This window comes from Danio rerio, chromosome 16 (assembly GCF_052040795.2).
Source record: "Danio rerio strain M-AB ecotype USA chromosome 16, GRCz13ab, whole genome shotgun sequence".
Taxonomy (NCBI): domain Eukaryota; kingdom Metazoa; phylum Chordata; class Actinopteri; order Cypriniformes; family Danionidae; genus Danio; species Danio rerio.
Genome location: NC_141036.1, coordinates 31,424,849 through 31,451,818, shown reverse-complemented (window position 1 = coordinate 31,451,818; position 26,970 = coordinate 31,424,849). Strand labels below are relative to the sequence as shown.

Below are 26,970 nucleotides of genomic sequence, written 5' to 3'. Positions count from 1 at the left end.
AATGTAAAAAATATTTGTAAATGAGCATGTTTCTGTGATTCACGTTTTTATTTTTCTTTATTTATGCTTTTGAATTGCATTATGAGACCTTGACCTTTCTTTTCAGCAACTTTAACCTTTGAAAACTTTAGAAAAGTAAACTTAATTAACACTTTTAATAGTTTAAAGTGATATATTGTCTGGGTTGGAGTATATTACAAAAACCTTGTAATAAACTGCCAGTACATTTTCTGTATTTTTAATCTGACCTCTTTCTCAGTGTATTATTTCTTATAGAGTATATTATCTCAAACTACAAAAATGTCAATAAAAGCCACTTTGTTAAACCTAAATTTTCATCATTAAAAGTTGACAGAACAGAGATTAACAAACCATAATGCAATTCACAAACGTAAATTGTAATCCGTAGTTGATTAATAGTGAATGTGTGTCATTGTTATTACTGGGGGTTAGGTTTAAGAGTAGAGTAATATGCTGGTGTTTAACTGCATTGCCTTATTGCATTCCTGCATTGGGCTCTCACATACTCTGTGTGTTACTTCATAACTGTGCTAGGCGTTTCTCTCTGTCTCGTGCTGAACGCAGTTGACCAATCACAACAAACTGTCATCGATCCAATCAGCACAGATTAGCTTCGTGTTCTACGGTCCAACGTGTAGCTACAGTTCTTAAAATTTTTTTTTACTGCAGCAGGACTTTGTTTAAACCATGAAACTGTGTGTGCGCATGAACAAAGATCATAAATTCTACCAGAGAAGGTGGACTGTAAACTTTCTGTGGTTTATTACTCCAGCCTGTGGATTATCTCGACACAGGGCTTTCTAACCCACCATTCAGCAGGCCAGACCCTCATCAGTTCAACAAATAAGACAAAAACAAAAGACATCCCTTTGACGAATAGAAACACACACACTAATTCACACTCACACATCTCTACACATGATCTTGAGGCCTGTCCAAATACTTACAAGACCAATCTCTGCAGTCAAACTTCACTCTTATTCATTAGAATCTACAATCGCTTTAAATCAAACGATATAGTTTATAACCTAGAATCTGCTTTCTCAATTTAGAGCTTCGCCATTTTTTTCAAACTTAACGTAGAATTACTTTAAAACCTAGAACCCTAAATGTTTTTAGAATATTATGTTTGTTAAAAATCAAACATCTGCATTTACAGTCTTAAAATGTACAATAATTTGCAGAATCACACGATTTACAATCTATGATTATTTTTAGGATCTGCATTTTAAAGTCTGTTTGAAAAATCTTGATAAAAAATATTTTTTTTCTGCAGAATATTTTCTGTTTTTCATCTTAGAATTTAGAATCTGTTAAATTTATTTTTTAATCTGCATTCTGAACACTTTAGTACCTTAAAATATTTTACAATTTTGAATATTTTTGGTACATGGTGCCATACTTTCTATCAATATAAAGATAAGAAATGCATTAAGAGTCAAAAATAATGGTCAGGACCCAAAAAGTACAGATCATTTTAAGTATTTAGACAGGGTCAAGAATTTAAAAGGGAAACAAAAACTGATTCCAGAATCCACGACAAATCTCAAAACAATGGGTTTTCTTGTTTTCAGCCGTTGCAGCTGAAATTAAATCTCCTTTCACATGAAAATAAAATCCAAAGAATGAAATGCGTGACAATCTCTTTAGGCTATCTGACTATTTGAAGACATCAGCTGAAATGTGTTGAGCGGCAACTTTCAGACACCAAATACACTGATGAATTAAACAAATTCTACACAGAATCAGATTTAAAGAGAGCGTAAACAAAACCAAAAGAAGATATCAGACGAAAGACTTCTTTCTTGCACATGAACACAGTGAGACCGAGCCCTTGTACAGTTGAACGATATGACAAAAAATATGATCCATCCATTCTCGATCAACCCAAGTGCTAAACCATGTCGACCGAAGGGCTGGAAACCCGGAGGAAGGCAACAATTCAGGGTTTTTGTGTATTTAAATTACCATCATACCTTTAAGAAACAAACTTGACATAAACTCCTAAATAAAAACAAACAAACAAACAGCAAAACAAGTGAAAAGTGCTTGTATGTGGCACCTAAAATCCAAAAAAATAACAAAAAATAGTTTAAAAAAAAAGTGACATTAGCGATGATGATATGAAACACATCCTAGATTTTCAGTCATCCTGTTGATTGATGATAAATCAATACGGTGAGGAATTGCAGGTAGTCCACTGGCTGAGACGGAGGTTGATAGACAGGTCAGTATGTGTGCATGTGCGTGTGTGTTTGTGTGTGTGTATGTCTGTGGCCAGTAGGGGGAGCCCCTGCTTCAATCGGATACCAGACTACTGGAACGTCCACTGGATATGTGACACACTTTAAATCCCACATGCACTCAGACACACGTCAGCCTTTCCTTCATGTGCTAAATACTCTTCACTTCTACAAGGCTTGAAAAACACTTAAATAAAAAAGAAGACATGACTGACATCTCACGCATTCGCATCACACACACATTAAAACACGCTGATACTCTAAAAGGGAGGCGTTCTCGTAAACATAACCAAAATGCCCGCTTGCTCCAGGAATGAGCAGGATAAGGGCATCAAACTCAAGTTTCTTTCTCCACGAGTCTCTCTCTCCATCATTCGTTCGTTGTCCTCGGCAAGGTGGAGTGATGGGAGATTCATATACATATGCGGTTCTGTTCTTTCAGATCGTTTTGAAGGCAGACCACTGGGATTGAGAGGAAAAGCAGTATTGTTTTTTTTCTCTCGCGCTCTCTACATCAGCGACACTGTGAGAGTCTCCCCATCTGTCCGTCTGTGTGTGTGATCTCAGAATATTTCGGGCAGTGTGACGTTGCGGAGAAGCCACTGCTGTGAACGGGCCCCGCTGCAGTCCCTGACGCTGGGCACCTGACTGTCATCTTCAGATGCCTTATCCAAACACTGATTACTGTTCACGTGTACCAGACTCAGCTTCTGCAGGAACAGAGAGAGAGAAAGAGATACACAGTGAGTGAGACATGATGGATATGCCCAAAACTCATCATGAGTTGCAAACAACTGGACCAAAAACATTTTAGAGGCTGGAACTACATTCTTAAGTCCTATTCATGTACTCAAGTCTAAACTTAAGGGGTTGTCGACCACAAGATGAATAATTCGCTCTCATGTAGAGCTGGCAACTATTGCAAAAAACTATGACGATATCATGTTTCATATAATTTGAAATCGAAAATTATTTAACTATATATTTTGGAATATCATGATTTTTTTTATTTAACTACTTTAATTTAATTTACCAGAATTACTAAGGCAAATAGTTTGAATAGTCAAAAACAAAAATATTTAAACAAATGATCTCATCTCTTTATAATAAAATAAACATAAGTGTTTAAGAGACTCTTAAACTTGTAATAAAATGTTACAAAGTGTGTATAATGGTAAAGTGCAAATGCTGAACAATCAAAGCAAACTTTATAGTAGATCAACATCTGTAAGGTGCGAATAATAATGAGTAAACCTCAACATATAATAATACAATAAACCTCAAACTCTGTAAACAAAATATATTATGATAATCAAATCTGAGTTTGGGGCTGCACGGTGGCAAAAAAAAAAAAAATGAATGAATGAATGAATGAATGAAATCTGAGTTTTCAAGCAAAGGAACTAACCGTCATTTTTTAGATACATATTGCAACATTACAAATTGTGAAGTTCAAGGACTATATTACCCCTATGCTAAAACTCTTTCAGATGGGGAGCTAATGGCTGGGATGCACAAGAAAAGAAACCAAAAAGCCACTCTGGCGACATCTTTACATACTTTTTTATTTACAATCTTCTCACTGCTGCTAGCCACAGCACTCATTTTCACGTGTTGTTAATTTGACCTGAAGTGACCTGGTGTCTCTTGTAACTGGGCGACCATCAACTATTTTCTCAGAGGATGACAAATGGACAAACCATTGCTGCAGCTCCGATGCAGTTTTATGGAGAAAAACTAAAAAGCACTGCAATGTTTGGATGTGCTATGTTTGAGGTACGCAATTAGTCTACCGTTATTACCGAAATGTGTAAATTCCATACAAAGTGTAAAGCAGATTGGTTATTTTTTACTTACATGAATTGCGGTGCGCCCATTGCATTCAGGAAAGTTCAGATTTTTTTCAACTAGCGTCATGTGTGCGCTCAGCAGCTACATTTTAATAAAACTACATTGCTTCATACCGAAACTTCATCCAAAATCTTTTTTTTTTCCGATATTGACAGTGGTGATGATACTAATTTTATTGCCCAGCCCTACTCTCACATCATTCCAAACCCCTGACACATTTGTCTTTGGTACTCAAACTAAGATATAAGAGAGCTCCCTCATCTTCCATATACAGCAAGCTTGCCAAATCTTTCAAAGTAAAAAAAGTAGCAAAAACATCTTCAGTACTGACCATATGGCTTCAGTAGTTTAATTGGAATGTTATGCACATAAAACAAAAATAATGTAAATTACCCCTAAATAACACATATAATATTTCTCCTCAGTGACAGTATAGAGTGCACATTCATGAGCAGTGATGTCTACTCCCTCTCCTCCAGATTCCCCCAGCACAACTTCCAGTTTATAACAAAGAACAGACACATCCGAGGTAATAGTATTACTTAAGTAATATTGTATATATTAATAGATCAATAGGGCCTAAAAAATAAAATATTTTTTATACTAATAAAACTTAAATTGTCTAATAAGACTGTTTGCATTATTTTAAAAAATGCAAACTTAATTTAAAAAACAAATTTTAAACAAACAACATTTTTTCCCATGAAATTCTCTCACTGCTTACAGAAAAAAAAATTAATTGGATTTCCAAAAAAAAAGTTTATAAGATTAGGCTAAATTTCTTTAATTTTTTTAATATAGCTTGTATAAATTGTTTGCAATCATTTAACATAAAAAATTGATTAAATCCAATAAATATATATCTTTTTTAGTGTAATACATCAAGGTAGGGACAAGTGCAAATCATGAAAGCACACACTATAGTGACACTGAGATAAAGAAACAGTTGAATTAAGTCACTGTTTTTTGTTTAATGTGCACACAGAAGGAAACCCTTAAATAAATAAAACAGATCCCTTAAATCAGATGTTAGGTGAACAGGAAAGGTATTACTTTTAATTTTGCAATGCTTATTTTGCTGAGGACTATGAAACCCTACAGGTCATTTAGCATCTTCATGAGACAAGGCGAAATAGGGTTTTGTCCATTTTCCTTAAAATACAATTGGAAGCAGGAGTATTGTGATGTTAAATCCAAGTCTATAGTTCTTGTTCCAACCTAGATGAAGTGTTTATAGCATTAAATTGTTGGCTTCAACAAATAGAAGGCACTTCATCATTGAGATTTGGCTTTTAATGCAAAAATATCCTGCTTATTGATGATCCTGGAACATGCTCTACTTGCTAAAATCATTTAAAATACTATGCATATTCAAATTTGCAAATGAAAACTAATTACCATCACTAATCAGTTAGCACTAAATATAAATGATACAATGCCAAAAATAAATGTGTGTTGTTGGAGCCAGAGAAAATGGTGGCAGAGCAGGTAAAACCAGGGGAAGATGCCTATTATTGAGCTCTGTACATACAATAAATTATTAGAACATTTTTAATAAGGATTTCAACTGATGTCATTTTTTATCACAATTATTTATGTCTTTCTGAGCGATTAATCTGACTTTTTTTGAGCAATTAATTGCACACTTGATATGAAACTAAGCATAAGCCTTTATCTTGCTCTATAACGATGTCAATATATTACAAAGTTTTAATGCTCATGCTTAACTTCACTATACATTCATGCAATTATTATGTTTTGTAATCGTGGTTAATCACATTTATTGTTAAATTAAGCATAAACTCTCTTCGAGCATTTATTTTGTCATAATTTGCTATATACAGCAAAGTATACTTTCACATTAAAGGATAAATCTCAAAATATACACAACAAATAAAAAGATCATCTTGAATGTGTGTGAAAATAGCGTGAATGTTTTGAAAACGCATAAAAACAAAGTGTGAACAGTGCGTTGCCAATTAACAAACAAGTGGAATCGAGTAAAGGGGTTACAATTAGGAATACTTCGATTGATCTGCTGGAGATTGGTATCACTTGATAATCATTTAATCATTTTAATCACTCGCCAATCTGGCCGATCTCCTAAACCGACTGCAAGTGTTTATGAGTTTACAAGCTGAGGAAGAGGCACGTGCTCACCCGGGTTTTTTTTTTTTTTTTTACATCACTAGCTACAACATGAGGTAAATGATGTGTGGGGGCATGAGTGATTGCTGTGCTCGCATAACAACAGCTAAAATATAGACAGATGTGGAGCGACCTCTGTTTACAGTCTTTTGGAACGACTTGCATGAGTGACAATCTTTTTGTTGAAACCATTGTATATCCAGCGATTGCCCCTATCTAGTGTCTCATCCAACCTCATGACCTTTTCCGGAATCTCCCCGAGTCTCCCGCATATTCATAACAGTTCTTTGATGCCTGCAAATTAGATAAAATACCCCAGAAATCATGGAGACGAGAATGAAAGAGCAAGATAACAGATCATGGGAGCATCAGTAATGTGTTCAGTGTTACAGTTGTTAGATGAAATGAATAGATCAGTAAAGTTATCGCCTAAGATATTTTAGAATATAACTTTTTGTAACATGTTTATTGCAATAAACAGTAGTTTATAGGCATTTTTTAAAGTAAAGGTAAAGAGATAATGGATTTAAAGGTGTGCATTTAATTTTCTTGTGCATCAAATATATGCCCTAAACTGTTTCATGATTAAGACATGTTGAGTTTTTCTTTCATCATTTTGCAGTGTTTCCTAATTGTAGTGTTTGTCATTTTTCTTACCATTTTTTAAAAATCTGTTTTATCTGTTATTTTATGTAAAGCTGCTTCGGACCATGACATGTTCACTCCTAACTGGTTATAAGAGACGTTCAGACTCGTTACCTCCTGATCGGGTCAGTATCATATATGTGTATAATTATTCTCATTCTTTTTTAAACACATCTATAGATATGCGGTTACACAGAATTAGGCCTCTTTCTTGACTTCACACAGAAACAGAACTGCATGTAGCAAGATATCACTATGCTGCAGAGATTCTATTCGTTAAATGCTGGAAAATTAGAACATGGAAGCAGCTTGAAGCGGAAAACATGAGTATGTCTGCAGTTTGGAGGTATTACAAAGTTGATGATGAAAACATTGCTATAGCAAATTGCGAGATATGTAAACTTTGGATTGCCTGCCGGGTATTTTAAGTTGAGAAGCTATTTGTTTTTATATTACATTTTATTCTATTTACTGTTGCACTTAAGTCCAAAAGTATAGAATTTATATTATTTATTACTTGATTGTTCAAGCTACATCACAGAAGTAATTTGTTTGATAACAGAGTTGTTGAGTGTTAAAATAGGGTGAATTAAATAAAAATAAGGAACATCCTGGATTTGTTTCTTCACTCTTCTTTATTTTTTTAATATATTATAGAAGTATCAGATCGGGTTTCGGTATCGGTATATACTCAAAATCAAATGACTCGGACTCAGACTTAGACTTCACAAGACTTCACACTTCACTCTCATGCTTAGAGTGAAAATGTGCTTTCTGCATTATAAAGCTTGAAGCTACAGAATTATTACTCTGAATCAGCTGACAAGGAATCTTTACTTGGTATCCTAATCCTAATCAGAGCATCCCTAAATTTTTGCTAGTGCTTGCACTCTTATATATGCTCGGTCTGATAAAACTGAATTGCAAGATGACCTAATTGAGTGACGTAAATTTTAGCTTGTGTCTCACAACTTGGCAGTCCAGTTGAATTAATAAAGAGGTTGTTAAAAATCTCCTCTGATACAGTGCCATTTAGAGCACTCTAGAAAATTTATCACAGTAGACAAAAAAAGTCCAAGTTAAGCACATTGCATTGTGGGATCCACTGCTGTGTGCTAGATTTATACTGCACATTCTGGCTAATGCAGTAGGTCATTCAGGTATTTCTGTGCTCAGGATTCATAGTGTAATATAATAGTAGCGATAGTAAGCAGCATGCCACTCTTCTCTATACACGCACGACTGGACAACCTGTGCGCTCCAGGGCAAAGACAAATTGTCAATGCACAGGGATTGCTTTACAGTGGAGCATGTGTGTGAGAGTGTGTAATGGGCCTTGGGTGAGCTGAGTGCTCTAGAGTTTCAGTCTAGCGGGAAGCATTAAGCCACACAGATACAATTAGGTTGGAGGTAGAAACTATAAGACACACTGCATAAGGTGTGAGGGTACACGCTCGCGTCGAAGAGCCCATGTGGGTAATGTATGGTAATGAATGCAGGAGAGGTGTTCTTGTTGGCAAGAGATTTCCTGATCTCACTCACACTGAATCTCCCTTCCTTCCAGTCTGCCTCTCTCTCGCTCTCTCTTTCTCCCCACGAGAAAAACAGAACCTTTATCTGACAGTGGAAAGTCTCTGCTCGAGTTCTCTATTCTGTGCAGCCTTCCGTCTCTCCAGGCACAGGGCCAGCACGGTGGGGGCTTCAAATCTGGGGCGAGCAGGAGGAGGAGGCTTTAGAGTAACAGGCGTTTCTTTAAGCCAACAGCAGAAAAAAAATGCAAAAGCAATCTTCCTCGTTCTCCCCTTGGCTAATTCTATCTTGCTGAGCCCGAAGTTGTCGTATATGAAATGATGTACATTTAAGATTGACTGAGAGGTGATTTAATATAACTAAACTAGCATCCCTTCAACAGTGTTTGTAGGGGAAGCCACGGGGTGGATGTTCATGCACATGCAGTACAAGAGAAGGATGAGTGGACACCCTGCAGACAGACAGCTTTACAGGGTTAGCTGACTGTCTTTGATGTTGGATGACATATACGAGGCCATCGAGACCCTAGAGGTGAAAAACAAGAGCATCTGCATGCATCACAGAAGGGGTTTTGCACATTGCATCACACCACTGTTGACAGTTGCCTTTGTAGTCTCCTAGAACTCAATAATTTTCATTACAAAGTTTCACCTTGGCGTCGGATCTGATTGAGCAGATAAAACGCGCCTGACACATCTAGTTATTCGGAAAGACCTCAAAGGCATCAAATGGTTGTCAAGCAAGAGAGACATCCAAAACTGTGCAGTGTCATGGACTCAAGAACCACTGTTCTTGTGTACCACCTCATTTCAGAGGTATCCAATCCTTTTCCTGAATCAGAAAGGTTTTTGGGCTTACAAGAAACTTCCAGGCAGGTCTGCCCTCCGGCCCTCCTGGAGCAGGATTTAGCACCCCTGGCCTACTCTAATTAAAGACAACGTAAACGGTTAATCAAGGTCTTTAGGATTACAAGAAACCTTCAAGCAATGTTTCTGGAGCAGGCTGGAGCTAAACCCTACATGTATGTGTCCCTGCAGGAGGTAAGTTAGATAGAATTTGATTGGGGGCTCGTCCGGGATAAGCAGTAGGTGTTTTGTATTCAAAACACATTCAGCTCTATCAACAACATCTGGTGCATGCTCCTGATTACCACATGCCAAAATTGTAGTTTGTTTGTATGTATTTGTATGCTTTTTCCAGGCATTAGAATACTATTTGGGTATTTGAGATCAGGTTAAAAGAATTTGTATGAATTTTAAAATACAATTACTCTGTAAAACAAAATGTACACAAATGAGTGCCGTATTTTTAAATGTTAAGTTGCCAAAATAATCTCTTTTTACTACCCTTTAACGTATCTTTATGTTTATCAAGAATAGTTGATTTTTTTTATCAAGGGAAGCCAACTCTAACGTTTAAGGATCACTGCTCTGCAGAATTAACCTCAATATCCTTACTAAACACATCTGAAGCAGCTTAGTGGTCCAAGTGGTCAAGATTGCTTCAAACCAAAAGAAAGTTGCATTTAAGCAGGGCTCGAACTGAAGTGTACATGAACAGGGATGGCTAAACTGCTTTGTGTTGCAAACAGGTGAGTGGGCTTGACAAACAACCTCTGTTATGCACTAAGCACTTTGTTAGAGACACTTCTATTTTTGCTTGTACAAATAGCACCTTCATATTTATTTTCTTTTGTATACCTTATACTTTTTTTCTAAAGACACATAGTCTTTATCTAAAGTTTGAATATGTTTTATATTTGTTTTTATTTTCTATTGCATAATGTCTATTTCTATATCTAAAAAGTTTCTGTTAACTTCCTATTTTAATTCCATAACTCATTCTTTCATTTAATTCATTCTTAGTCCCATATTTATCACAAGTCGCCACAATGGAATGAACTGGCAACTTATCCAGCATATGTTTTACACAGCAGATGCCCTTCCAGCTGCAACCCAGTACTGGGAAACATCCATACATGCTCATTCACACTCTTACACACAGAAATGCCATCTGGCCCAGCCCGGGCTCAAACCAGCAACCTTTTTGCTGTGAGGCAACAATGCTAAGCACTGAACCACCGTGCCACCCTTATTCCATAATTTAGATACCTTATTGTTGTTATTTTTATGGTCACAAGTGGATGTGTAAGCAGTTCACTGCAAATCATACTGTGTATGTGACAAATAAAATATGAAGTTGAATTAACATTCAAGTTCAATAAACTAGATGTACATTTGGACAAGGTTAGTAAACAATTCTAGTCACAGGTTAAATCCCACAAGGTTAAAAGAGTTCATCCAAAAACCTATATTCTGTTATTGATTAGTCACCTTCATGTCATTCCAATCCCCTGAGACCTTTGTTTTTCCGAATACAAATTGATATGTTTTAAGTGAAATCTAAGAGCTCCCTCATCCTTCAAAGCTCATGGAAGCAGTGCCATATACTAACACTGAGGAGACTGTTGACATTTTTTTGTCTTACGTGCACACAAACATATTCTCTTAGCTTGATAAATCAGACTGAACCACTGGAGCTATATAGTCCATTTTGAGGATGTCAGTCTAATTCAAAATCAGTTTTATTGTCAATTCAACCACATGTACAAGACATACAGAGAATCAAAATTGTGTTACTCTCAGACCCTAGGTGCCTAAAAGAGATGTGCAGGTCATCTGAAATGTCACCCAAACAAATATTTTATCTGATATAAATATATATATATATATATATATATATATATATATATATATATATATATATATATATATATATATATATATATATATATATATATATGACTATGACCCGACTGGCCTCTCGATTTAGCACACACATGGCGTTTTATATTTGAGGTAGCGGTCTTGTGGCTTTCATCTACATACAGCGCTTCACAGCTGTTGCATAGAACATACCCAGCACTTGATTCATCCCCGTGGATTCAACCACTTCGCTAAAACGATCTGACATGACACTTTTCTTTTCTTCCTTGTGTATTGTATTCAATTCTCCCCTTTTAAGATTCTCTTGGAATTGTTTTGCCGCCATTTCTGCTTTAACAAATGGACCTCCACCACGCACATACTTATTTATATATTTTTCAAATTTGGGCCAATTTGCCAGATGAATAATGCATTTATGTGTTTAAAATATTAAAAACAAAAATCAATAATTTAATTATGGAATTAATAATTATTTTCATTTACCCACCCACAATTTTTTTTTAAATGTATTTTTGTATTACCCGACCCGCAGATTATTCACAGCACCCGTGGATTTAACCACCATCACTAGTGCCTAACACATAATTATTAGTACAAAAAGTTGAAGTTTAAAAAGAAATTACAAAAAATAAAACTACACATATAATTTAATTTAAAAATATAAGTAAATATAAGTAAAAAATTAAAAATACATTTCAGCATTTTTCTAAATTTTGAACAAGTCCTTGCTGTCAATGGAGGATGAGAGAGCTCACAAATTTCAGCAATAACATGTTAATTTGTATTCCAATGAGCAAAGATCTCAGGGGAAGGAAATAACATGAGGATGAGTAATTTTCATTAAAAAATTAAACACTTCAATCACCGTGGCTATACTTTAATTTATTCTGGTGCAGAAACTTGTCTTAAAAAACTGTATATGAATAAGCTGTAAATGTCATTTTTTGATCTGTAATATTTAAACTTACCACAGGGTCATATTCCCAGAGCTGGTTGCCTTTCAAATGATGGCACTTGAGCATCATAACCGGGCCATTGAGTTTGGACACATCCAAACAGAGATCATCAGTTCGGATCTCTTTATTGGCTGTGTATGAGAAAACCTAAGAAAACGGAACAGATTGCAATACATTATATTATAAAGATCAACATCATTACCAAGTGTGCATTTAAAAAACATGAGAACGCTTGAAAATCTGACCTGGTTACCGCCCATGCCATGGCAGTTGAAAATGCCCACTTTCTCATTCTCTTTTCTGGCCATGTTATCCAGACACTGGTTAGTCTCCACATTACGGATCTGCAATCGGACAGATCACACAAATAGATTAGACACACTCAAGCAGCTCTCCTGCATGAATAAACACAGTCACGTCTCTGTCTGAGTGTCAAACATGGTTAATTACCCAAAGCTTATCGCACATCGGGGGGGCGAATATCGACAAACTAAGAGACAACTGTGCCAATCAAACACACAAATACACACATACACAAGGAAATGTGTACTTGATGAAAGACAGCAGTTGAAGGGAAAGACAGCTCACGGCTTTCATCCAATACACTGAGTTACATAAACGTCAAGATCAGTGGGGCTTAAACCATGACACACACATTTAACAGTTTCACCGGCAGCATTATATTTAGCCGCTGATTCATGTAAACATTAATTTATTACTTGCCTGCTTTATTTTAGAAAGCAAATAATCAAAGTCTTTGTAAAAACAAATTGAGGTTAAATTATTGTACTGTACAGCCCTCATTGCTGAGTTCTTCATGGGGCTGCTTGGTTACGAAAACTTGTGAGGCGAGTGAGTTCCAATATTTTGACAAGTGCCTTGGATACTGTTCGGATATGATAAAGTGCACCCAGGTAATTTAAAATAAATGTGCTTTTCCCAAACAGACTTGCTATGACCCAAACGTTATAGGACATATTGATATTACAGTGATCATCACGGAATGATGAATGCTTGACAATTCAGTATTTCAGCATTCTGTTTGTGTTGTTATTTTTGAGAAACACATATAGAACAGAAGCAACCTTGCACACAGAAATCCATTTTATAGATATGAGATCCATTAGGAAAAGCCACTTCGTGTTTTTGTGTGTGTGCAGATGCCCGTCACCCAAGATGAGGTAAACAGTGTTGCAGACAACACTAGCGAATCCATGATTTATTAGGCTATCGATTTATTTTTATTGAGCTGGCATGTTTATTTTTCCAATCTACTGGTAACAATGTAAAGCCAAACTCAGACATAACGTATCCGGTCACTAGGTTCTTTTCCAACAACTTGCATGCTGTACAGATGTCAATGGCACTTATGTTCAGGTCCAGTAGAGTTAAAGAAATTATATTTATTAATTCATTCATTCATTTTGCTTCGGCTTAGTCCATTTATTAAGAAGGGGTTGCCACAGCTTATGAACCACCAACTTATCCGGCATATGTTTTACACAGTGGACGCCCTTCCAGCTGCAAACCAGTACTATATCCATACACACACACAAACTGTACACACCAATTTAGTTTATTTATGTCACTTGAACCGCATGTTTTTGGACTGTGGGGGAAACTGAAGCACCCGGAGAAAACCCACGCCAACACAGGGAGAACATGCAAACTCCACACAGAAATGCCAACTGACCCAGCTGGGACTTGACGGAGCGACTGTGTTGCCAAATTATCAAGTCATTTTTTAGCCAGATTTTTCTTTTAAAATATATATTTATGCAAATCAGATGTGAGCAAGAAGTGAATCAGGTTGATTTGGAAAGGGATTCGGATTTTAGGATTCAAGACATCTGCCTTAAAGAACAGCACATCACCATTATATCTTTCAGTTATTTTGATTTAAAATCTGCGTCATGGTGGTTTGAGCCCCGGCTGGGTCAGTTGGCATTTCTGTGTGGAGTTTGGATGTTCTCCTCGTGTTCGTGTAGATTTTCTATGGATTGGGTTGTGACTGGAATGGCATCCGCTGCGTAAAACATATGCTGGATAAGTTGGCGGTTCATTCCGCTGTGGTGACCTCTAATGAATAAAGGGTTATTTCTAGAACCCTATAACCATTGACATCCATAGTATTTGTTTTTCCTAAATTTTTCTAAATTTTTTCTGTTGTTTTCAACAGAAAAAGGAATCTTACAGGTTAGGAACCACTTGAGCGTAAGTAAATTGAACATTGAGGGTGAAGTATCCCTTTAAAACAGACTTGGCAAAGTGGCAAAGTTAAATTTCATTAATTTAGTCATTCATTTTCCTTCAGCTTAGTCCCTTTAATCGTCAGGGGTTACCACAGCGGAATGAACCGCCAACTTATCCAGTGTATGCTTTACACTTCCAGCTGCAACCCAGTACAGGGAAACATCCATACACACACAATCACACACATACACTATGACCAATTTAATTAATTTTATTCACCTAAAGGAAACCCATGTGAACACAGGAGGACATGCACACTTCAAACAGAAATGCCAACTGACCCAGCTGGGACTTGAACCAGCAAGCTTCTTGCTAACCACTGAGCCACCGTGTCACTCAAAGTAAAATTTTAAGGGTATTAAATATACAGTAATTACATTATTCAGCAGAATACATTTTACTACATTTGTTTTTCTTAGATTTTTTTTCTGCTAAATCTGTTCTGTTTCAGACTGATACAAATGAGTAACTCATTTGTGAACAATTAAATAAAACAATTAATAAAAGCCTGCAGACTATGCAGTTGAGTGAATTAGTTCAGCAGAACAGCAGGAAGAACTGCACTAATGCTTTCAAGCAGCTAGAAATAGGCACAGAGTAAAAGATTGATTTTAAGAATTAATAGTGAAATTGTTGAAGTGAAGATTGTAAATAATCGTGTAATACATACATGTATATTTTTGTCTGTCTGTCTCATAGCTGTTTAGGGCAAGTTTATATATATATATATATATATATATAAGTTTGTATATATACAGTTGAAGTCAGAATTATTAGCCCCCTTTGAAATTTTTTATTTCTTTTTAAAATATTTCCCAAATGATGTTTAACACAGCAAGGACATTTTTACAGTATGTCTGATAATATTTTTTTCTTCTGGACAAAGTTTTATAAGTTATTATTAATTATTTTGTAATTTATTAGATTTAAATGTCACTTTAAGCTGTATAGAAGTGTCTTGAAAAATATCTAGTCAAATATTATTTACTGTCATCATGGTGAAGATAAATAAATCAGTTATTAGAGATGAGTTATTAATACTATTATGTTTAGAAATGTGCTAAGAACATCTCTCCATTAAACAGAATATGGGGGAAAAATAAATAGGCGGGCTAATAATTCAGACTTCAACTGTTGATTTTATGTTTATATTAGGCTATGTGATAATTTGACTGACTGCAGTAGTGGTATTAGATTGCTAAATCATTATTTCAAAATGGTCATTTATATTATAGTATATTTCATTACATATATTGGGGCTAAACAATATAACGTTTGAGCATCGATATCGCAATGTGTGTCTCCACAATAGTCACATTGCAGGATTAGTCTATTTATTAAATATACAATGATGAAAATGTTATTTTATATTTCATTGTTCAATTTCTGTACTTGAATATTGTTACACTTTTCAGAAAACCATAAAGCCCTGTTTATTTTACGTTTATTTATTAATATATGTGTGTAATTTATTTTGTATATTTTTGTAGATGCTATGAACAGAAAAAGACTTGATCATCCCAATGTATCTAAATTAATGAAATTTTTCCAAATAGAGCTATTCAAATTTTCTGGTGGAATAATATTCAAAACGCAATATAAAGTTGAAGTCAGAATTGTTAGCCCCCCTGTTTATTTTTTCCCCAATTTATGTTTAACAAAGAGAAGATTTTTTTCAACAACAATAGTTTTATTAACTCATCTCTAATATCTGATTTATTTTATCTTTGCCATGATGATTAAATAATATTCAACTAGATATATTTCAAGATATTAGTATACAGCTTAAAGTGATATTTAAAGGCTTAACTAGATTAATAAGGTTAACTAGGCAGGATAGGGTAATCACGCAAGCTATTGTATAACAATGGTTTGTTCTGTAGACTATCGAATATATGTATAGCTTAAAGGGGCTAATAATTTAGACCTTAAAATGTTTATTAAAAAAATTAAAACTGATTTTATTCAAGCCAAAATGAAAAAAAAATTCTCCAGAAGAAATAAATATTATCAGACATGCTGTGAAAATTTTCTTGCTTTGTTAAACATTTCTTGGGAAATATTTGAAAAAGAAAAAAAATTCAAAGGGGGGCTAATAATTCTGACTTCAACTGTATATCACAGCAAAACAAAATATCACTGCAAAATCTCTTTATAATATATATTCTTAAATAATTAAGAAAAACATCTCCACTTTGTTGACCAGCAACGCAGAGCTTTACGATCAGGCGCTATTTAGTGGCTACACATGCTGCATTTCAGTGACATCATTTCCTCCCTGCATTATTCTCTCTGTGTCCTGCTTAACACTTCACAATGTCACCATCAGTGGCGAGGAGAGACAAAGATGAGCTAAAAGAAAATGAACCACGGACAGCGCAAGGAGAGATAGAGCCTTAACCAGCCAGAAGAAAAGACAGACTCCATTCTCAGCGAGCTTCAGACATCAGAGATGACATGCATGTTTTATTCATAAGAATGTCTGAAAACGAGAGAAGCATCGATGGACAGATGGAACGAAAGGGTGAGAGACGAAGCAGGAAGCAAGACGATGACAGAGGGAGACAGAATAAGTGTCTCTCATTTTCCAAACACAGTTACTGGGACCAAGAAAAAAGCTGATCAATTCCTGTGACACCGTCAACCCTGAGAAAAAGAACGCTCCTCGCTAATTCACACCTGCGCTGCGCTCACACAGATGTGTTTATCTCACTATGCATTGATTTCCCTTTTCCAGCGCCTGTATGGGTGATTCTATAGATATATTTGGTGTTATTATTTCTATCAGCTTATTATTTGAATAATTTCTCACTCATTGTCATGGATCGCAAGATGTTACAGGGCATAAAAATTGATTATTGTTATGAATATTATTAATAAAGAAGTGTATAGCTGTAGAATTGTGATTTCTTTTCCGGATTAGTCAGTAAATTTTTTTAAATATCATAATCATGCATTATTGTGTAATCCAAACTTTCAGTTAGTCAGTCAGTCAGTAAAACAGACAGACAGTTTGTTAATTATTGATTGATTGATTATTGTTATTTTGTTATAAAAGCCCACAAAAAGTAATTTTCTTAATTCTAGCACAAAATTGGCAACATTTAAAAGGAAATGAAAACGCATCTCTTCCATTAACATGACTAAAATAAATAAATGTACTATTTTCTCTGTACTTTAGCTCTTGTTTCGCTAACAATATCAGAAATGTAGTATTAGTAGCAGTTCTTGTGAGCTTAGCGTCTTTATGATGAGTTACCTAATGCCTTTCTCATTTCTTTGCACAAAAACAGCTGGCAAATGAAAATGTAAATTGTTTAAAAAAATTGTCTTATGAAACATCTCTCCATAACTCTTGAATGAATTATTTTACTGTGCCATACTTTACTTTTAAGGCCTATCAGTTACAACTATTCAAGATATCAAGATTGACAAGTTCTGAAGCACAGTGTTTTCTCTGAGAAAATATTTGAATCTTTGTAATTTTCTCAAAAACGTCAAAATTTATTTGTTAATTTTCCTTCGGCTTAGTGCCTTTATTCATCATTATTAAAGAAAGACAAGGGGGATATAATCTGAAAGAAGAACAAAATTTCAGGAGGTCGCAAACAAGGACAACTTTAAAAAGTTTGGTTGTAAAATTATGGAACAGTCTCGATTAGACTCTCAAACAATGTCAGGATAATAATCAATTTATAAAGTTGTCTACATATATATTATTAAAGAAATAATTTAAAAAAAAATTTTATGGGGGGATCTGTTACAAAATGTAAAAATACAAATGGAATCAAACATATAGTTGCCAAAAGGATAAGTAAAAAAAATAAATTAGATAAAGAAGAATAATGTATGTGGTAATGGGGTGGGAAAATAATAAGCTTGCGCTTCGTCCCATGCCATTTTCAACCATGTTGAAATGTATTTTTTGTTCATGATATTTTTTGTATGATATTTCTGTTCGAAAATAAATAAATCAAATCAAGTCAATTCAGGGGTTGCCACAACAGTATAAACTGTCAGCTTATATATGTTTTACACAGCGAATGCTCTTTCAGCTGCAACCCAACACTGGGAAACATCCATATACACTCATTTACACACATGCACTATGGCCAATTTAATATATTCAGTTGACCTGAACAACACCCATGTGAACACAGGGAGAACATGCAAACTCCACACAGAAATTACAACTGACACAGCTAGGACTTGAACCAGTAGACCTTCTTGCTGTGAGGCAACAGTGCTAACCACTGAGCCACCGTGTTTTAACAGTGTATTAATCATGATTTAATTAGTGCCATGTCCTCTTAGCATTTTATTCCAGCAAATCAGATTTTTGTTGAAAATGTTTAAAACTGTCACTTGTGTTACTGTCTAACTCATTAATAATGTAATTGACAATTAAAGGGCCATGAAACCCCCTCGTTTCAGCAGGGTGTTTTCACACCTCTACTTTGGAAAAAGTCAGAAAAGTGGGCGTGTCCAACTCTGTTTAGGGGGGAGTGTCGGAGGAAGAAAAGTGGGATGGTGTGGGAGTGTCTATTTGGGCACGCGCGAGCTTCAGAGTCAAAATACACCCACACACACACACAGTAGAAAGTGATGGTGTTTAACCAACATGGACATCTGTAGTCAAATTATTTTCCAAATTATTAAATGATGGACTTTAACTGCAGTTTGACTCTTTCATTCAGGGAATTCATTCATGCCCCTCGCGACAAACGAGATATTTGATTCGAGGAACTGCTCTAAGCGTGTATTTTTCATGCAATGTTTGATACCGCACGGCGAACGAGAGAAAAAAAACCTCCGCATTTCCCGGAAACTTAGATGCACACGGCAGGTAGCATCAGAAAGCCGCGTGTGTTATTCCGGTCACTAAATGCGGTGAAAACCCTACACGAGGTTAAAGTTTGGTTGTGGTGCTAACATGTTTACACTCGGTGCAATGGTTAACTTAGTTTGATACGAACAAACTGAATAAACAAAGAGCGCTGGTCGCTCACTTATCAAATCTGTAGAGACAGGACAATCACCAGCAACTAGAGCCGTGTCTTTATTAAGAGGAGACTAAAGCGAACCAGATCTCAGCGTTTGCAGATGAGAACAACTCTCAGGTAAACAATAATCCTCCTTAGACACGTAAGTTATTGTTGTCGAGCGTCGTGTACACTGTTAATCCACACGTGAGTCTGAGCTCTCACAGAGAGAAAATGAAACGAAACTTAACTGCAGCAAACTACAAAAGCAACACTTCACGCTTGTTTTGCCAATACAACGTGGTGTGAGTGTCGTCTAAACACTGTGACAGGAATTGAATATTAATGAAGTTGCACAATAGAGCGCGCTGATTGGTTTGAACCAAGCCTTACTCATGCATTAATGCATCACACTGTAAGACGTAATAAGACACACTCTGGCACAGACATCCAGTCTGCATGCTGGAAAACAACGCTATTATGTCATGGCCGTGACGCAGCTTCAAAAATTCGTTTCAAACCGGAAGTACAAATTTGCTTGAAATAACGCAAAAACAACCAATTTACACTTTTTAGTTAAATATATGTGTCCTAATAGTGTTTTTAGCAGTGTGGGACACATATACGACTGTCAACAGCTCCAAAAATGTGTTTTGGTGTTTCGTGACCCTTTAACACTACAAATGTAATGTAACATGTATTTATATAGCACATTTATCACGTATGGCCATACACCCAAAGCGCTTCACAATCATGAGAGGGGTCTATCCACATCACCACCAGTGTGTATCATCCACTTGGATGATGTGACGGCAGCCACAGGACAACGGCGCCAGTGCGCTCACAACACATCAAGTATTAGTGGAGTGGAGAGACAGTGATAGAGCCAATTCGGTGGATGGGGATGATTGGGAGGCCATAATTGGTAAGGACCTTTGAAGAAAATTTGTCCAGCACGCCGGGGTTACACCCCTAGTCTTTACGAGAAGTGCCATTGGATTTTTAATGACCACAGAGAGTCAGGACCTTGGTTCAGCATCTCATCCGACCAATGTCTCATCCCTCACTGACAGTATAGTGTCCCCTTTACTATACTGAGGCATACATACTATGCAGTGACCTGTTTAATTACTTATGTTCCTTCTATTCCTTTCTTTAATGTCCCCACAAGTATAGCAATACCAATTTATTTTGTCCTTGGGTGTAGACTTTTAAAATGGCTTATAAATCACACAGAATGAAGAGTTTTAAATATGAAAAAGGTGGTATTTTTAGTTGAGTGAATTGATAGAATATACAGTCTACAGTAGTATAAAAATCATTTTGTATATGGGACATCCTGATAGCTGTAAAAGTGTGTGCTAGTGTGTGTGGATAGGATTTGGTAGTTTACAAGAAATGTTTAACATTGAGGTGGTTTATGAGGACATGTGGTGTGTCCTCGTAATTCAAAATGCTTAAAAGTCCCACTTAACAAGGTCTTTTGACATACAAAATTTGAAGGTTGGGGTTTAGGGGTGGGGGTAGGCTATGGCCAAATGACAATTACTTTTTACAGTATAAAATACATTAAATCACCTCATAAAGCACCAATACCAACATGTGTGTGTCTGAGACAGAGATACAAACCTCTCCCAGTGAGTAGTAGTGGCGTGGTATCTGTGAGTCTGGGTAGACATTTTCCAGGTACCAGGAGAAGGGCTTGCATTGCAGTCTCTGTCTCAGGGATGTTCTGGTTGAGATGTCTCCATAATCCACTTTCGTCACACCTGCAACAAACAAACACAGGCAGGAATGCAATATGGTAAATAAACCCAGGCATTCAGATTTGATGGTGTTGTGAGGGCTCGTTAAGGTGTTCCGAGAGGCTCTTGCTGTGCAGTGCTAATGTTTCACTAAGTGGTTTGTAGGGTGTTTGGGGAGGTTGCTAAGTAGCATTGTTAACCTTGTCAACAAAAATTACTGTTAAATATGCATGTTGAGGAGTATGAAGAGTTTTTTTTTCCATTTTGGATTTTTTCAACAATAATAAAAACATAGTAAAATATGAATAGATGTGAGGAATATAACTAACACATTCAATGGATTGCATTCAATGTTGTTTAACAGCAAATGTTTGGCTGCCATTTATATATACATATATATATATATATATATATATATATATATATATATATATATATATATATATATTTATAAATGGCAGCCGAACATTTGCTGATCATCCTCTCATTTGGTATTCACCTGCTTTCTTTAGCCGCACTGATAGGTGTTGGCGCGAGTAAAAGAAAGCAGGTGAATACCAAATGAGAGGATGATCAGGCGCATAGTGATCCTCGCTCACTGACGACAGTGTCGCATGCACAGCTGAAGTGATGCATCGTGTTTCTTTGCATGACTGAAAAAAAGGTTCTCATGCATGCACAGTCCTGCTATTTTTAAAAGCTCAAGATTTTTTGTAAGCGGCAGTGGTTGCCGCTTTTGCTTTTGCTTTTTCGCTTTTCCATATTTTGAACAGATTATTAATGACCCTAACATTAACTGTGTGCACGTGATTATCCTCTCATTATTGTAAACGGTGTGTTTTTCATTTGCTTACAGTAATTTTTATTAATGGTTTAGTTATCACCCTTTACAAAAACATTGTTTTAATAGGAGATTAACTCTTTTTTTGTATACATTTATGTATAGTTTAACATTTATGTATAGTTAACTAGTGATCTGGGACATTTAGCCTGGACAGACTAGCTTTAGATACATAACAATATATATTTTTTAAATGTCAATTGTTTTTTTAAGAACATTTTTGTTAAATATAAAGTTTGTAGTGAACAGAGACAAAAATGATAAATCCTAAAAATTCCTAAAAAGTCATGTGGAATAAAACTAATTGCAATGTGGCACTATAAAACCACAACCCATTTGCTCATGCTCATTGAGCAAGGTCACAAAACACACACAAAAAAAATGTAATTAACGATCAAGTAATTTTAGCATTTCAGTCAAATCTATGCATATAAAATATGTTTTCCCAACAACAAACTTGTGGCTAGTGAAAATTGCAAGTGGCTAGTAACGCTGGAAAACTACTAGTCACAGTGTCTGGTGATTAAAAAAGGTAAAAAAAAAAAGTTTAATTTTAAATAGAAAAAGACATTAATTATTACTTAACTGAAAATTTGACTTCTTGTTTGGGCAACTAACTGAACTGAGGCTATTTTAAATGTAGTATTAATCATAAAACTAAAACAATAAAAAATAGTAATTTGTTTATTTATTATATTATTTATTATTATTATTATTATTATAAATAGAGCTGAATTCAAATAAAATAGAAATATAAGATGAGCTGTTTCCCAGGGATGGGTTGCGGCTGGAAGGGCATCCACTGTGTAAAAACACGCTGGATAAGTTGGCGGTTCATTACGCTGTGGCGACCCCAGATTAAGCCGTTAAGAAAATGAATGAATGAATGAAGATGAGCTGGCAACGGCTAACCTAAAATTAGTTAAATGAAAATGAAACAAAACTATATTTAATTAAACCTACATACAAACAACTATGCATGATATAACTATATTATATAAATATATGGTGAAGCAGTGGCGCAGTAGGTAGTGCTGTTGCCTCACAGCAAGAAGGTCCCTGGTTCGATCCTCAGCTCAGTTGGCGTTTCTGTGTGGAGTTTGCATGTTCTCCCTCTGTTTGCGTGGGTTTCCTCCGGGTGCTTCGGTTTCCCCCACAGTTCAAAGACATGCGGTGGAGGTGAATTGGGTAGGCCAAATTGTCCGTACTGTATGAGTGTGTGTGAATGAGTGTTTGTGGATGTTTCCCACAGATGGGTTGCTGCTGGAAGGACATATGCTGTGTAAAAACGTGCTGGATAAGTTGGCGGTTCATTCCGCTGTGGCGACCCCAGATTAATAAAGGGACTAAGCCAACAAGAAAATGAATGAATGAATGAATATAAATGTATAACTAAATAATTGGGCTGCACAATACATTGTTTCAGAATTGATATCGCAATGTACACATCCGCAATAGTCACATTGCAGGATCTGCAATGTGGAGCATTCAGATGCACAAAATTATCATGTTTGTAACTTTAAAAATAAATTGCAATTATATTTATGTATAAATATGATGAAGACTATACCTGGACATTTTACATTTGATTATAATATTTGCACCTGAATACTGCTAGACTTCCAGAAATCCACAAAATACGGTTTAATTTGTATCTTTGCTGAATGGCATTGGTCTCAAACTCAATTCCTGGAGGACTGCAGCTCTGCGCTGTTTAGCTCCAACTCACACCTGCTTAATAGTCTCTATTAGTGTTGAACACCTTGTGTAGTTGGATCAGCTGTGTTTGATTACAGTTGGAGCAAAACTGCAGTGCTGCGGCCCTCCAGGAATCGGGTTTGAGATCTATGCTGTATGGTATTTGTCTATGCTTGTGATTGGTTTATTATATTTTATGCAGTTGCATTTCCCTATAAAATCATCCCAATCAATCTAAAATTATGAATACTTACCATATTGAGCAGTTTATTCTACATCTGGTACAATTATACTAAATATTGTAATATGTATTGAAGAAAAATATATATTGCAATGTCATTTTTCCCAATATCGTATAGCCTTACTAAATAACATAATTCCCATATCTAACCATAGTAAGATTATCATTTGAAAATTTGGTTTGACTTTGAATTTCCTTATCAATTAAATAGTAAAAATACACTGTAAGATACATATTAAGATAAAAGACAAAAAACAGAAACATTTTAAGTGTAAAATATTGACTAAGCTGAACAATCTCTTCAAAAGACAAAAACGCTGACTATAAAACACAAACTAACTATACAAACACACAGTAAAATAAAGTTAAAATTTATACAGTAAAAAGATATGCTCAAAATACTGACAGTTTAAAAACACACACACAAAACCCCTTACAGTTCAGATACAGATTCAGTTAAGATCTCGCCTTCAGTGAAACCATTTTTGTTTTGCTCCCCAGATAAAACACTGTCTGATAGCTTAGAAATGTAACCGCACACTTCTCCTCCACAAGCAGATTCATTCATGTCTGTAGCACAATCGCTAAAAGACAAAGTTTAATGTTTATGGTTATGGTTTTTGTTCAAGCACTTGCCTCGCAGCACTAACAATCAGGAAAGAGTCTACAGAAGCCTTTGTGTAGAGAAGGGAAAGAATAACACACAACACACACAGTCACACACATCGCTCTGAGCTGCACTGGACACTATTGACAGTGACATTAATATCTATTATCCAGCATTCTCCTTCGGAGTCAATACGGCTCGAGTGCCCAGGAGCACTGATAACCCACACACACACACGGCACTTTAAAAAGACACACACACACACATACTGAGACAGAAGGGACATGAGTTTTTTTCTTCTCTTTTAGCCAACTGACTTACATAAAAGGAACATTCTTCAAAATATCTTCACCAGAAGAAACTTTTATTAGTTTAGATCAAGGGAAGGTTAAAAAAAATAGTCAAAGCGTTTCAGGTTTTTTAAATGAACTATCCCTTTAACATCCAAATCAGTTGATGTTTTTGATTGTCAAAATGCAGCCTACTGTGAGACATGCCTGATATTAAAAAAACAGATGTTGAAATCTTTTTACTTGACTTCAGTAAGGAACTTTAAGGAACTTACATTAGCCTCCTGAAACTTAGTTGGATTAAAAAAAAAGCAAAATAGGCTGTATTTTAGTGAACCTCACATATTCTTTAAATGCAGCTGTATTCAGAAATTACCATTCACACAACACACATTTATTAAGTTTTAACAAATTTAATTAAAATGAAATTGGCAGTAAATGTTTCATATAAGTCGCTTTGGGGGAAAAAGTTGTAGTATATTTACCTGTACATTTCTGAAAGTGTGAGTGTTTGTTGTTTCTATGATATGACAACATTGTATGTTATTATCATAGACAGTAGAAGATATGAACACAGTATCTGTGATGTCACCCATAAGTTTCTGAATAATGCAAAAGAAGCTACACGCAGGCTAACCGTGGTCATTTTGTTTGTGTGTCATCGCACCGACCACAGGACACCAAACAAGGGCAAAGAGGCGGAGCGTGAGCGGAGCTACAGACGCCTGCTAGCATTTTGCTTAGTCAGGCTTTTCTTTGGGAGAAACGCTTAATACTTCAATACCTGTGGCTCGTTTGTGTTCTGACCACTTTTGCTTGGTCGTACACTTTATCAATAGAGTGTTTAGTCTTATAAAAATTGCTGTTGTGAGACATTGAGCCACTAAACATTGTTCTCATGACGTTTTCTACAGGAGGAAATCACTAATTACGTCCAAATACTTCAAATACAGTCTGTGCTAGTAAATGCAGGGCTATAACACTGTATGACGACGTTTCAGATGTTTTATAGCCTACAGCTAATCAGTCTGTCAGATTTTAGAGTGTATTACAGTACTAAAGAAAATTATAAATGATAAAGGATCTTAAATAATACAAATACATTTATAGAGATGGTATTTAAGTATGTAATTTCATTCACTTAGGACATGGAGACAACTTGAACGGTTTGTGAGCACAATTAAGTGCACACAGCATGGTATAGTATCTGATAATTGCAGGAAATAATTACAAAATGCAATTGACTGCACCAAGCAGCAAGACTTAGCAGTCACTCAAGTGGCCACGCCCTTAATTATGCAGACTTATTAAAAGTTAATAAAAACAAAATGGATGAGTTAAAAAATAATTCACCCCCTCACAGTTGTCATAAAGGGTAATATAAGCTATATGCAATAAACATTTCCCAAATTCTATTTAACATTTTTCAGGAATTTTTCACAGTATTTCCTATAATATTGTTGCTTCTGGAGAAAGTCTTATTCATTTTATTTTATTAAGTTTTTAATTTTTTTAAAAAGTATTTTAAGGTCAATATCATGATTATTATTATTATTATTTTTAATTGTCTACAGAACAAATTGCCTAATTAACCTAATTAACCTAGTTAAGACTTCAAGTTTAAGCACTTTAAGCTGAATGCTAGTATATTGAAATATATCTAGCAAAATATTATGCATTGTCATCATGGCAAAGATAAAATAAAGAAACTAAACTATATTAGAATCTAGTTGTTAAAACTATTATGTTTAGAAATAAGTTGAAAAAAATCTTCTCTCCGTTAAACAGGAATTGAGGAAAAAATATACAGCAAATAATTTAAAGGGGCTAATAATTCTGACATCAACTGTACATTCTAAAGCAACTTATGTAACGCGATTAACATCAAGCATGCAAAACCTGTCAGGCACACATTTGGATTGATGCAAAATGAGAGAGACACTTGTTTAGGCTTGATTTAATTCATAAATATTGTGTATAATAATCATCACTACTATTTATGGTTCATTATTTCATTCCTATAGTTGTGAACGCTGTTAAAATGATTTACTGAGTGGGAGGACTCAAGTAACACATTTATAATTCTTATTCATGTTTAGCTTTACCTTGGGCTAATGCTTATTGGAAATTTGACAATATTTCTGAATGATGGCATTCACAAAAACAACATTTATCAAGTTTAAACAAATTTAA

At 35.4% G+C, this 26,970-nt stretch overlaps 1 protein-coding gene across 5 annotated transcripts in view; it reads right to left on the bottom strand.

The window, feature by feature from the left end:
* Positions 1-759: 759 nt before the first annotated feature.
* Positions 760-26,970, bottom strand: part of galnt1 (UDP-N-acetyl-alpha-D-galactosamine:polypeptide N-acetylgalactosaminyltransferase 1) — a 230,205-nt gene continuing 203,994 nt past the window's right edge. For 4 of the 5 annotated variants that reach the window (XM_087287129.1, XM_087287127.1, XM_087287131.1 and 1 more), the window contains 4 exons: positions 20,985-21,124; positions 12,366-12,464; positions 12,133-12,267; positions 760-2,974 (listed from right to left, as the gene is read on the bottom strand). In XM_087287129.1, coding sequence (XP_087143255.1) covers positions 2,828-2,974; positions 12,133-12,267; positions 12,366-12,464; positions 20,985-21,124 — 521 coding nt within the window. In that variant the 3' untranslated portion in view covers positions 760-2,827. Of the gene's footprint in view, positions 2,975-12,132; positions 12,268-12,365; positions 12,465-18,123; positions 18,548-20,984; positions 21,125-26,970 lie in introns of those variants that run through there. The other variant, XR_015511496.1, reaches the window with a different exon arrangement.